Source organism: Alternaria burnsii (assembly GCF_013036055.1).
Source record: "Alternaria burnsii strain CBS107.38 chromosome Unknown 717, whole genome shotgun sequence".
In the NCBI taxonomy this organism is placed as follows: Eukaryota; Fungi; Ascomycota; class Dothideomycetes; order Pleosporales; family Pleosporaceae; genus Alternaria; species Alternaria burnsii.
Window position 1 is genome coordinate 328,993 of NW_024066129.1, and position 12,825 is coordinate 341,817.

The 12,825-nt window shown below is 51.6% G+C and overlaps 3 protein-coding genes across 3 annotated transcripts; 1 reads left to right on the top strand and 2 right to left on the bottom strand.

The window, feature by feature from the left end:
- Positions 1 to 1,581: 1,581 nt before the first annotated feature.
- Positions 1,582 to 3,256, bottom strand: GT037_010676 (uncharacterized protein; the record flags this gene model as incomplete). Its single annotated transcript, XM_038935723.1, has 2 exons — positions 1,582 to 1,587; positions 1,643 to 3,256. The coding sequence occupies 2 exons, from the start codon at positions 3,254 to 3,256 to the stop codon at positions 1,582 to 1,584; spliced, it is 1,620 nt and encodes a 539-aa protein (XP_038781727.1).
- A 1,647-nt stretch (positions 3,257 to 4,903) lies between these two features.
- GT037_010677 (uncharacterized protein) lies at positions 4,904 to 7,512 on the top strand (the record flags this gene model as incomplete). The annotated part of the gene is made up of 3 exons (XM_038935724.1): positions 4,904 to 5,309; positions 5,357 to 6,316; positions 6,368 to 7,512. 3 exons carry the CDS (start codon positions 4,904 to 4,906, stop codon positions 7,510 to 7,512), a joined length of 2,511 nt encoding a protein of 836 aa, XP_038781728.1.
- Positions 7,513 to 7,865: 353 nt separating this feature from the next.
- GT037_010678 (uncharacterized protein) lies at positions 7,866 to 12,610 on the bottom strand (the record flags this gene model as incomplete). Its single annotated transcript, XM_038935725.1, has 3 exons — positions 7,866 to 9,248; positions 9,302 to 9,424; positions 10,979 to 12,610. The coding sequence occupies 3 exons, from the start codon at positions 12,608 to 12,610 to the stop codon at positions 7,866 to 7,868; spliced, it is 3,138 nt and encodes a 1,045-aa protein (XP_038781729.1).
- Positions 12,611 to 12,825: the final 215 nt, after the last annotated feature.

Here is a 12,825-nt window from a genome sequence, read left to right on the forward strand (position 1 = left end):
CGGGAGCTGGGACGACTCGTTCCATGCTATTGGCTCACCAGTCCAGTAGTCTCCATTCCACTGTACTGGGAATCCCAAGACCTGCAATCGTGAGAGGGTTGTAGTGCCGACTTCCGTAGGCAAACGATGTCTCACCAACGCAAAGCAGCATTGGATAGTACATTGCACAAACCGAGACGTATGAGAGACCAGTGACAGGGAAGCTTCCAGGATGGACAGTCGATCAGGCTAGTTTGCCATCACCTGAGCATGATTTTGCCCAATATTGACAAGACGATATTCGGTGACAAGGGCGTAAACCTTCACGACAGCCGGGATGTTGAAGACCTGCAGTAAGCCGCACAGGCCAGTCGCAATTTATGGCCACTGTAATATCTGTGTGGCTTTCGTGTTACCTCTGGCTGGAAGTAGCGAGTACTGTTCAACGATCACAGCGTTCTGGTGCTGATGCTCAATTGATCAGCTATCCCGGCAGCTGATAGGCTGACGGCTAGCAAGAGGCTGAGATGAGAGCTTGCTGAAACCCTAATATTGGAGAATCTCCTCCGGTGAGCAAGCCGCAATCGTCGTCAGCCGCACGTAGTCTCCGCTACTCTGGCTTTACCCCACGCTCAAGCGTCTAGCGTCCCGCCGTGACGGTCGGATAACCTGACGTCCTCCATCTCATACGCGCCAGGCAAAACCGTGTCTTGTGTAGAACCCCACGCTATCCAGTGTACATAGCCATTTGTCTTTCGAGAATTTGGACCTGCCGTGACTGCCGCGTGGATTGAGGCATGCCAGGAGTGCCGCAGGCTGATATAAGAAGCAGAGAGTGCTGGAAGGTATCCACATTCAGGCATCTTGTGTGCGAAAGTCATATAAGGAAATAGAGATGGCGCATGAAGTGAACACGAGCATGATGTGTCTGAGAAGAGCGAGGGAGGAACGACTCTTTGTTGTACGCGCCTTACCCGATTAGGGGTGGTCTCAGCGGGTAGGCTTCAGAGGCTCTAGCCTATCAGCGATGCTATAGCAGTTTGAGTGAAAGATCTAACGACATTTTCTATACACACACGACATAAGGGTATATTGCTCTTCTGTGTCGTGCTTCTTCTGATGGATCATTTTGAAAATCATCAGCTTGTTCGTTCAGCTGCAGCGTGAGAGACTTGCCATACCCCATGGCAAGAGCCCACCTAAATTGTCTGCTGCATGATACAGTTCTCGTTGAAAGACAATCGCTACCTCTAGGCAAAAGCAACGCGGGTGCCACACGGATAGGGAAACGACCAGATACCCCAATGGGTTAGCGCGACTTATTGCAGGTCTCAGCGACGTGGTTGGTATACGTGGGTGCGCTTTCAACACCGAATCATTGGATGGTGTCCACAGATGGCCTTGCCCTCTCACTGTTAGGCGTCATTTGTGACAAACGCAAGACTACGGTTTCACACTAGCCACATTTCTATCAGTTCGCTCTATCTCAGTTCAAAGATTGTCTCTTCTAGCACGTCTTCACCAGTGCCACGCTTGCTTAACTCTAGAGCGTCCTCTCCCATCATTTCATGCAAATAACACTCGCCTAACAACTGATAATACTTACGTCTTGGCCTCAGCACAAAAGGAGTATAGCCACCATGCAGGATGACTGTGATGTCACCTGGTTGTACCAGAACCGGACCAAGTCCGAAAAGTCCTCTATTGGTATGGTATAGGCGACGGTTTGCACAAACCAGACTATAATTTGTTCATACCGAAGGCGATCTCCATGGGAAAAGGCACCCCGAAGGACTTGGAGGTGAACGAACAGGGCTGAGAGTCGAACTTGACTGGAAGCCAAAGTTGTGGTGAAGTTGTGGAGTAAGAAATCAACAGCATCTGCTGCATGACGGGCGGAGCTTTTGGCAGCAGAATTGGAGTCGGAGTCGAGGCCTGCCGTTAGTGCTTGTGCTAGGCCAACGAATTTGTCCTCCTTGGAGTCAGGCAGTGAATCTGGGTGCATTGATATCGCATCCCAGAATTGCGTTAGAGCTTCGATATTCTGTATCATTGGTTCTTTGTCGGCTGGCTTCCAATTGATACATTGCGCGACTTCGGTTATGCGACCTACAATGACGCCCTTCAATCGAAGTAAATTTCCTTGCGGTCCTTCCAAGACCGAAAGCAGGCCCTGAGTCTTTTTGCTATAGACGGCGTAATCTTGCAAAGGAAAACTCCAATAGAGGGTGGGTCGGTTCCATCTTGGTACCCAGAATGGCCACTCTGATTCCTCTGCCGGTAGTTCTGGGTTATCGACGTAGTGTAAAATTTCGAGCGTCTGGGAACTTTCGATCGTCAATCGTGTCACCCGTTCATATAGCTCACGCTCCTGGATGGTATAATCTGGCTTGAACCCAAATCTCCGGAACAGCTCCTGAAATGCCGGGAAGCCATACAACGCGTAAACCATATCTCGAGGATCTGTGGCGAGGTATTTCCGCGCCTCGTCTAACAACGTCGGTGGCGTCTTCTTTGCGAACAGCCGGCCCTGCCACATGACGAGCGCATTTCTCAGTCCAGGGCCTTCGATGTACATGGGTACTGGCGAACTCCAGAGCATGACTTGAAGCCCCAGACTCACCATACCTAAGTCGTCCCAAGGAATGACGTGAGGCCCTATATGAACCTCACTGGACGAGCCGCCAGCTGTGACTTCTTGGACTACCCAAATGCGTTGGAACCATGGGCGACAATAGATGCGCCGCAGAATAACGAAAGTCTTCTCGTCAAGTATGTATTTCGTGAGCCCAAGCATTCTGAACTCAGGTCCTTCGTCCGTCATCGCCTTGAGGAATTCGAGTGACAAGCCTCGAGAGGCAACATGGTTCTTCAGCCTGGCGATCTCTTGCAGAGCTACAGCAGTTTCATCATCTGCCGGACCGAGCCAGACTAGGACTCGTGCTGCATGGGCATAGATCTGTCTCATGATCTTGACCTGCTCTCCACGTTCCTTCAAGTTTTCTTGGTCGATACAAATTGCATCAACCCACAGGATTCTTGACTTGGTCTTATGACGGAGCTGTATGAGAGCCTCATAGAGTCCTCTGGTGATTGTGGAAACCTTCCTCAAAGTACCAGTAGTATCGGACATTTCAGGTTCTTGGCAAATGGTGAAAACATCTGTTGATTGGCCCCATGCATATGAAAGGGCTTCGTAAGGGGGTGGGTTTTCCATGCCAACGCGCTTCAAGCGACAGACCAGTGGCGCAGATACGACACCTGGCTGGAGTTGCATGAGTCGAAAACCTCCTGACTCCACGAGAGGCAAGTATTCATAGGGTTGTGGAGCACCTGATCATGGTTAACGTAGATGCAAGGGAGAACAGAAGCCATATCTATTGAAAAAAGGTTTGGTATACCAAGCGCATTTTCGTTATTGAAGAGATTGTGCATCATGACAGGAAAAAATGGTTGCAGCTACAAGTGGACCGTCGGGAGTTGGACACATGTTGAATGATTCTTCGCGGGACAGACTGCAACCTATATCTACGGTGGCTCAAGGTTGAAGAGTCTAGACCTACACGTGTGCGGCACAGAGATTCAGCTCGATGTTGCGAGGCGTACGACGAATGCCGCTACTAACGCACGCTGACTTCAGCCAGAAAGCCATTTCTGTTGTTGTGAGCGAGATCTTCAAGATTGTACATATGAAGACGTCCGATCAAGCATGCACGAGCGGCTTTCAGTGATGTTTCCATTCTTTCCAGGTCGATCATCCACTGCTTGTTGCGGTATTGCTATCTACTCAGTCAGCAGGCTGTGGTAGTCGTTCACCGCACACAGTCACCGCCATTCTGGCTACATCCAACGCCCGCGCGCATTGCAGGGCGACATGGCATCTTCTGTTACGCGAGCACCAGGTAGCACCGTGTCTCGCATGACATCTCAAATCTTTAGAGGCGCGAAGGCGCTGGTGGTTCGCATAGGTGATGGATCTTCGTTGATTTGCGCGTACTGTGAGGCGACCTAGACTGGCGCATGCGACCGGAAAAGAAGATAATGGCTGGGATGCGCTTGTACTCAGAGCTGATATGCGCACGATGGTAATGTAAAGATACAAAGGTGGATCACGCGATGGCGAGTGAGATGAGGGAAGAGCGTTGTAAGACCATGTCACGGGCTACCGACTTTGGTATGGGTCAAGTGGTAAGCTTCGGAGGCGGCAACAACGTTTTCTCAAGCTTTCATTTCAGGGGAGATCGCTACGCACGTCCTCTCTCCCGCAACAAGGGTTGACTAGTATCGCTTGCCTGAGCGCGCGAAACGCTACTACAGTATAGTCGCTAATAATCCTGTGGTTCTGCTCGACGCCTTTACGCGGATGTGCGGGGTATGGGGTACGTCAGAACTCGTATCTTGTAAGCGCTATGCTGAAAACCAATTATAGCATAGCACCCATTCATCTAATCATACGAAGCTCTTCGCAACAGATGCTGCCCGATCTATACTGATCCTCTGAGGCTCCATCCCTTTTGCACCTACGACACTGTGATTGTAGCCACTTCGACATGGGAGCCCTCGAGCTACTGAATACTGCTTACAAGCGTTGGTGTAGTTGCAGGCGGCCTAGCGTGTATAGCGCAAACGTTGATACCCCTTGATTCTGTGCGTCGTACACAGTCGAAGATTGCCATATCTCATTTCCGAGAATATCTCATCTCGGCGCGAAAATGAAGATGTTTCTTTGGGTCTGCTGGACACCGAGGTGTGTAGGGCAGCGGTCATTGGTTTTGCTTCTTCTCATTTCGGCGCAACTTCCGGAGTTTCGCTGCGGGATAAGTTCGCCGGGTGCCGGCTCCATGTGCTGCATGTAGCTCTCGACTTTGCAAGTATATCTTTCGTTCTCTGACATCTAGCTGAGTAGTAGATATAGGCTGTTGCGATGAAGTCTTTACAAGTTTTAGCGTGCCTGTCGGGACTCCATCAACTATCCACCGCGTACAATACACCAGCACCGCCAGATGCGACCCGGCCGGACCTATTTGCATACCTTCTCAATTGGACACCGGCTAATCCCGTGCATGGTATCTTCGGCGACAAGAACAACTCTGTAGCTCCATGGCATCCTGAACCACATCAACCTCCTCACTATCCGCCTCATCAACAATGTGGCGTATCGAGTCCAGGTGCTCAGTCCGACTTCTGGCTTCCGGATGTGCCGCACAATGGGACGAGCCCTTTCTTACTCAATGCGCCTAACTATCACATCTACCGCAACGTAAGAGATTTCGGGGCGGTAGGAGATGGTGTTCATGATGACACAGATGCTTTCAATGCTGCAATTGATTGTACGTATCCTCGCCAAATTCGGACATTCACAGCTTATAGTTTTCAGATGGTAGTCGATGTGCTGGAGGCCAGTGTAACGGTGGCACTACTGGAAAACCTGCCCTCATATACGTGCCGCCAGGAACATACGCCATCTACTCCACCATCCAGCTTTACGTCAATACTCAGATTATCGGAGATGCCGTCAATTTACCCACTCTCAAAGCTGCCTCGAGCGCTTTGAACAATACCGTTGTGGTCGATGGCTACGACAAAGGTACTCAAAGTACGAATAACTTCTACATCGGCGTACGCAACCTCAATATCGACACCACAGCTGCGGATCCTGCCAAGACGATCTATGCATTGAACTGGGCGGTCTCTCAAGCGACCAACCTGATCAATGTCAATTTCATCATGCCTACCAGTAGCAATCACATCGGTATCGAAATGAATGGAGGTACCAGCGGCGGTGGGTCGGGCCTTTTCATGGGAGACCTTACGTTCTCCGGCGGCCTCATCGGACTGCAATTCAGCAACCAACAGTATAGCCTGAAGAACCTCAAGTTCACCAACGTCGCGACAGCTATTGCGATCACGCACGGTTTCGTCATCTCGATGCAGCAGATCAACTGCATCAACGTAGGCATCTGCGTCGATATGGGTGCTCAAGGAGTGACAGGGTCGCTCAATCTTATTGACAGCTGGTGTGATACTTGTGGTGTGGTTGTCAATGGTTCCAGTTCCGTCGTGCTGGAAAACATCGACGTGAAGAGTTCTGGCCCGCTATTAGTTGTCAACGGAACGACGATGGCCCAAGGCAGCCTCGTAGGACAAACGTACATCTCCGGACACGTGTACGAGGATGGTAATGGTACAGCCATAGTTTCCAACGGCACTAAGCACGTCTATGCAGATCGTGGTAGTCTGGCTGATGCTTCGGGACGCTATTTCACTAAGCCACAACCGCAGTATACGCACTACCCTGCGTCCGCCTTTGCTTCCGTGAAGGATGCTGGCGCTAGAGGTACTTTTGTTCATCCCAAAGTCATGTTGCCAGTTCACTGACCAGAAATAGGTGACGGACAGACAGACGACACAGCCGCTATCAACGCTGCACTCAAGAACAATGCAAACTGCAAGATAACCTATTTCCCACACGGTGTCTACAGCGTGACGGACACCATCTACGTTCCGCCCGGTAGTCGAATCGTTGGCGAAGTCTGGTCCATCATCAGCGCTGCGGGCAACAAGTTCAGTGATGAAGCCAATCCCCAGCCTATGATACAAGTCGGCAAACCAGGCGAGGTAGGATTGGCGGAATTTAGCGACATGCTCTTCACTGTTTCCGACGTCTTGCCCGGCGCCATCCTCGTCGAAGTGAATATGAAAGGAAGCAATCAAGGCGACGTTTCCTTCCACAACACGCATTACCGCATTGGTGGTGCGGCCGATTCTCGCACCGAAACCGCGTGCCAATCCGAGACGCAGCCGTGCAAAGCTGCTTTCCTGGTCATGCATCTCAGAGAGACGAGTTCGGTTTACATTGAAAACAGCTGGCTCTGGACCGCTGACCACGACCTCGACGGCACGAACCCCACATCCGTCGGCACAGGAAGAGGCATGCTCGTTGAAGCCACTACAGCTACTTGGCTTGTCGGCACAGGCAGCGAGCATCATACGCTGTATGGTTATACATTGCACAACGCGCAGAACGTCATGACCTCCTTGATGCAGGTCGAAACACCATACTGGCAGCCTGTGCCCCAGGCGCCGTATCCTTGGACGCCCAATGCCACCTGGCACGATCCGACCTTCGAGGGCTGTTCAGGCAACATCAGCCAGTGCTACATGTCGTGGTCTGTACGTGTCATTGGCTCAGAGTCGCATGCCCTTGCGCTATACGGCATGGGCTTCTGGGTCTTCTTCAATGGCCCCCAGTATGCGCCCTGTTCGGGTCCTGACGGCATCTGCCAGATCAATATCGTAGACTTGGAGGACTTGAAGCCTGAAAGTGCGGTAAGGCTTTATAATGTCAATACAAAGGGCGTGCAGAACTTGATATCGGTTGGTGGAAGTGAAGATACTATGACGGCTACGCAGACGGCGAATCCAGGGAGTTGGGGTGGTGTGGTAGCGGCGTTTCTCAGGTTTGGCGCGACGAGGCCACATCATGATGTCAAACGGCATCACGTTCGCCATCCACGGATACATGCGCATTGAAAGGTAGCGCTTTTTTGTACGCCCCGTGCATAACTGAGGACCATATATCGAATGTCGCGAAACAAATTCAGCATAACTGAATCACATACTTCTGGAAAAATAAGATGGAACAAGGTATCTTGACGGATGGCAAGGCTGATAAATGAGACAAGGATTTGAGGACGTACGTCAATGAGATGCTTACGGCCACGAGACGAGACGTGTTGTGTATGCGGATCAGGCTTACCAAGCCATTGGAGATAGAAATGTCGTTTTATACAAGCAGTTTCACATACGAACAATCGAGCTTGATTATCATTGAACAGAGTATTATTGAAAATGCGGGTTCTTATGCTATACTACTCGCGGAATGTTCACCTGCCCTTTCCCTTGGACTTACCGCCAAAGCCTGGACCGCGCTTAGCTCCGCGACCACTGGCGAGCTTGACAGTGAAAGCACCACGCTCAATGGTGTTGACTAGGATGTATCCAGAGGGGAACAGGAAGTGCGACCAGGTTCCAACAAACTGAACAATACCACCAACAGAGTCGTCCTCAGGGTAGATGTCGAAGAAACCCTCAGTCTTGACGCTCTTTCCAGTAGGGTCCTTGCTGATGCTGCGGACATCGTGTACCCAGATACCAGCACCGTAGTTGCTCTGGTAGGCAAGTCCATCGACGATGTAGAGGTTGTGATCGATGCCCTTGCTGTCGGTGGCATAGAAAGTACCGGTCGCCTTAGGGTTGCGGAGGTCGGTGAAATCGATGATGTGGGTGACAGGGCGGCCGGATGCAGCTGGACCGACGGCCTCTTGCTCATCGAGCTCATCGTTCAAGAGGACGTATTGGTGCCAGTTGCGCTCAGTCCACCATCCTTGATGGCAGTAGGTAGCTCCGGGGTAGGAGAGAGTCGAGATGACCTCAGATGCAGGGTTGCCGTTCTTCATGGTGGAGTCGTAGACGGTGACGGTGTCCTCGTTGTAGCCAATGCAAATGTTGCGACCGCGGAACTTTCGGTCAGGACCGTTGTAGGTGACACACTGAGCATCGTGTACGTATCCGTCCTGGCTGGCACAGCCGGGAGAAGTAGGCTTGCCAGGGTTGGCGAGATCGATGTACTGGAGACCGGCCTTGCAGGTCTGGTTTCGGGGCTGGGCACCGACGGCGAGGATGTACTCGTTGTCCCAGTCAACAACCACGTTATGGGTACGTCCGATGGGCAACTCGTCCCACAAGCCAACAAGGTCTGTCTTGGGGTCAAAGGTCTTCGGGCTGTCGGGGCTAACATCGAGAAGCTTCTTCATGTCGAAGATCTGGACGTTGTGACCAACAGCCTCAGAACCGATGATAACGTAGTCGTTCAGCACGCGGATCTCGCGCCACCGCGAACCTACACTTTGCGCAGGAAGACGACCCATGTACTGGATCTGGCCGTCCTTGAGGATCTCAACGAACGCAGCACCTGAAAATTGGCCGACGATACCGAACTCGCGGCCGTTGCGAGCTGTCCAGCCCCAAGAAGAGCTGCCCTGGCCTTCAGGGCCGCCCATGTCGGCATGGTTGACGAAGTCGTAGAGATCCATGTTGTCACACCTGAACGTCTGGTTCGCATTGCCTTGCTCGACGACGGCGAGACCATCCTTGCACTTGATGCGTTTATCCTTGCCACTTCCCCAAGAACCCTTCTTCCAGCTCTTCCAAGACTTCCATTGACGAGAGTCTTGCTTGCCTTCGGCTGCATCATGATCCCATTGGTCCTGAAAGTCGTTAGTACTGGATCTTGCAGACAGAAGAGGAGGATATGTCGTACAGCCTTCAACTTCATCAACTTCTGATGAATTGCACCAGAGGCATACTCCGACTTGGAGAATTGCGCAGCCTGGACGGCGATTGGGAGTGCCAACACAGCGAGCGAGAACTTCATCTTGGCGTTCTAGGAGAAGTATTGAGCTGGAATGAGCATATTAACCTGAAGCTCCAAGGGTATATATATGACTCTGATACCCTCATACTGTAATCTTTTGCTCTCGGCCATCGCGTTGCCACACGACCATTCAGTACCATGTTACCGTCTTGGTACAGTCGTATACTCTGGGCACCATTTGGCATCTATTCTTCTTGGGGAAGGTCAGGACTACCAATGGGCTAACCTATTCAGGCAGGTAATGAAACAGATTCTAAGTGGACTGCTGTCGCCAAGCAGCGAAATTCGTGTCCATGTCGTGCGCCACAGATAGCCGGCTTGGGGTTCCCGAACTGACAAGAAGCCGCGGTCGGGATGGGAGCGGAGATCACTGCCACGGCCCGCTAACAAAGACCAAGAACCTCCAAGGCGGCTGGGCGTACGGACCAATATACAAGACTTGGACGGGAGCCGTTCGCAGCCAAACTTTAGAGAATAGATAAGAGGAAGGAGGTTACAGAATCGGAATGTGCGAAGTTAGTCTACGCATGCCGTCGATGAATGTCTCGCTCGGCGATGGGATCTCGGGAAGATGCTGTTCAAGAGCGGAAGGCCTCCGCGCTCTCGACCGTAGTTGAAAAACAACTTCGCCAAGTATCACGGCATTGCGCGGGCTCCAGGGGGTGTCAACATGGAGTTATCCGCGCGATTTCCACGAGAACGGTATCTGGATATTGCACATCCGTGGCGTGCCTCGAGCGTCAGGAGCTCTTCTTCCCAACGCTTGACGCGCACAGTCAACATTAGCTTGTTCGTCGATGGAGCAATCATCCGAAAAGTCCAGGATGTACTGCCGCATTGATGGCTGAATGATTGCAAGGTCTCGATGTTAAGAAAGCGACGCGAGATTGTATTGGAAGAGGTACACCGGGTGGAGCGATGCTAGGAGCTGACGTCATCAGGGACAAGCGTGTCGCGTGGCGCTTCCACTCTGCGCCTCAAGTGCTGACAACTTCAACAATCTTCACGGTGCTAGCGATCACGACAAAATCAGTTGCCACTTCACCCGACACGATGAGATACTCAAGCTAACTGATTTGTTGGTAGCAGCGCGCTTTGCTGTTGTCAGCTCTCAACAGAGCCGCAAGTCCGAGATATGCACAGGCGGAGCTTGCAGCTCGCGATTGGATAGCTATGATACATTGTTGTTCTCTATGGTTTGAGTAAGTACAAGAACTTGCCATTGCCGATGCCGCGACTAAACTTCCCGCAAAGCCCGGTCAGCGACACGGTTCTAGCAACATGTTCAAAGCTACAGACACCTGGATCTCGTCCATATAACAGTTATCGCCTTCGTACAAACACGAATCAGGTGTCGACAGTAAAGTCAATCTACCCAAGAGCCATCTAATCGTATCAAACAAACACGACTGCCTTCGAAGTTCGCACCATTGCGAAGCTGTTGGTGGACCCTACGTGTACCGTCGACTAATCAGATCTGGCGACATGGTCTAAGTATTGTTCATGGCAGTGTGAAGCTGCAGGTATGACATAGCCCACAACATCTTCGACCGGTGCACCTACCACTGCATCTTGCGTAGTAAAAGAGGCTTGGCTGTTGCCGTCCAACACGTCCGCAATCTCCTGTTCAGTCACGTCCGATAACTCATAACCTTCCTCCTCATCGATCTCGGCTTCCGGTTGGTCGATCAACTCTTCGTCAGACTCCTCATCCGACTCTACCTCTTCAGAAGGTGCCTCTAATCGTTTCAACTCTTCCAACGTGATCATGTCGTAATCATAGCGGATCTCGAGCTTGATACCAGCTTCCTCCAACTCTGCAAAAGCACGAGAGAGCCCGAGTGCCTGGAATGGTAGACCGTTCAACAGGACCACGCGAACGGTCTTCTCTTGACCCAGACAGACAATATCTCTCAAGGATGCTAACGCGGGAACGCACCTTTCCAAGAGCTTTGGGGTTCCTGGTGTGATGTGGGTGTACCACCGCTTCAAGTGTGAGGGAAAGTACACCGACAAGTCATCCTCGGCAGTCGCAGCATCGAGGACAGCTTCTATTGGGATACCGCAGTGCTGAAGCTTTGAGAAGTCTCGGAAAGATCCTAGTGTTTCAAGATCTCGACCGTCAGGATAAACAATGTCTAAGATCGCCTTGTCGGAGTAGCTGAAAGCATAGAGTTCCACCAGGGTATCTTGATGTTTCCTCAACGCGTCGCCCAGGAGCTTCCAGGAGTGCTCAGGCCACACTGACATTGGATTGTCGTCATCACCAAACGGCTCCCAAGCCATGGTATTGTGTTCGTACATGAAGTTTCTGAGAGACTTCACTGAAGAGATCATTTGCACCACGGCGGAGATGTCCATCATCGCATTCCTGAGAGCGATCTCTCGGACAGGGCTGCTCGAGGTGGGGATCGGCCAGTCCTTGAACGGCGTCGTCTGGTGAACACCCTGGAGAAAGAGCGAGTTAAGAGACGGAAGGCGGAACACGCATGAGATCTTCTCGAGCGACAAACCGTCGGTGACAATCGTGAGTTTGTTGAGATGAGTGAAACGGTTGGTCTGTCCCTCGATCGGCTGTGCGACAGCAAGATTGAACAAGTCCAACCAACTCATTTCACCCGCAAGGAAATCATACTTGTTGGTCCAGCTGCGCAAGCGCTGTGGAGCGATTTCTTCCAATGCGAATGTCTGAATCTTGTGGGCATTGGCAATGATCTTGTCGTATGTATCACTAGTGGCTAACACTTCATCTTTCACGTCCCAAGGGACCAGGATTTTGTCGTTCCAATCGAACACTGAACACAAGTGGCGGACATGGCTAGCCAGTGTAGTGTTGCTAGCAACCGATTGCGCTTTCGCCCAATCGTGAGACCGACTGCCTATGTTCTTGTAGAGCACCTCTTCTGCAACGCGTTTGCAGCGGTGATTTGTAAGGCACAACTTCGCAAGTGTACCAGGGCTCATGTCTAGATATCCAGCGATGTGCAGGAGGAGCTCTTCTGGCATGCCACCGAGACACGCTTGTGAATTCTTGGTCCCAACAGGAACTTCCCGACTGCCAAGTAGGCCTTCAAGTACGGATTCGTGGGAGACTTTGACGGAGATCGAGACGGATCGTGTGCGCTTGTTCGAGGTTGAATCGTTCGAGGTCGAAGCCTTACGCTTTTGCGGCCATGGGACGACAGGCGGCGCCATGTTTGCAGCGCGAGTGAGCGAGGGTAGGTAGTATAAGGGGTATAGATGTTACAACAACCTATTCACTGGTACAACAACCGCGTACAAAGTCGTGTTGTGATGCAGATGCTGGTAGCCGCAGTGTTGGTGGTGAGTGCGAATCATAAACTCAGAACGCGAAGGAGAAGATAACAACAACAAGGCGGGTCAATGCGCGACGTTCACGCGCCTCATCC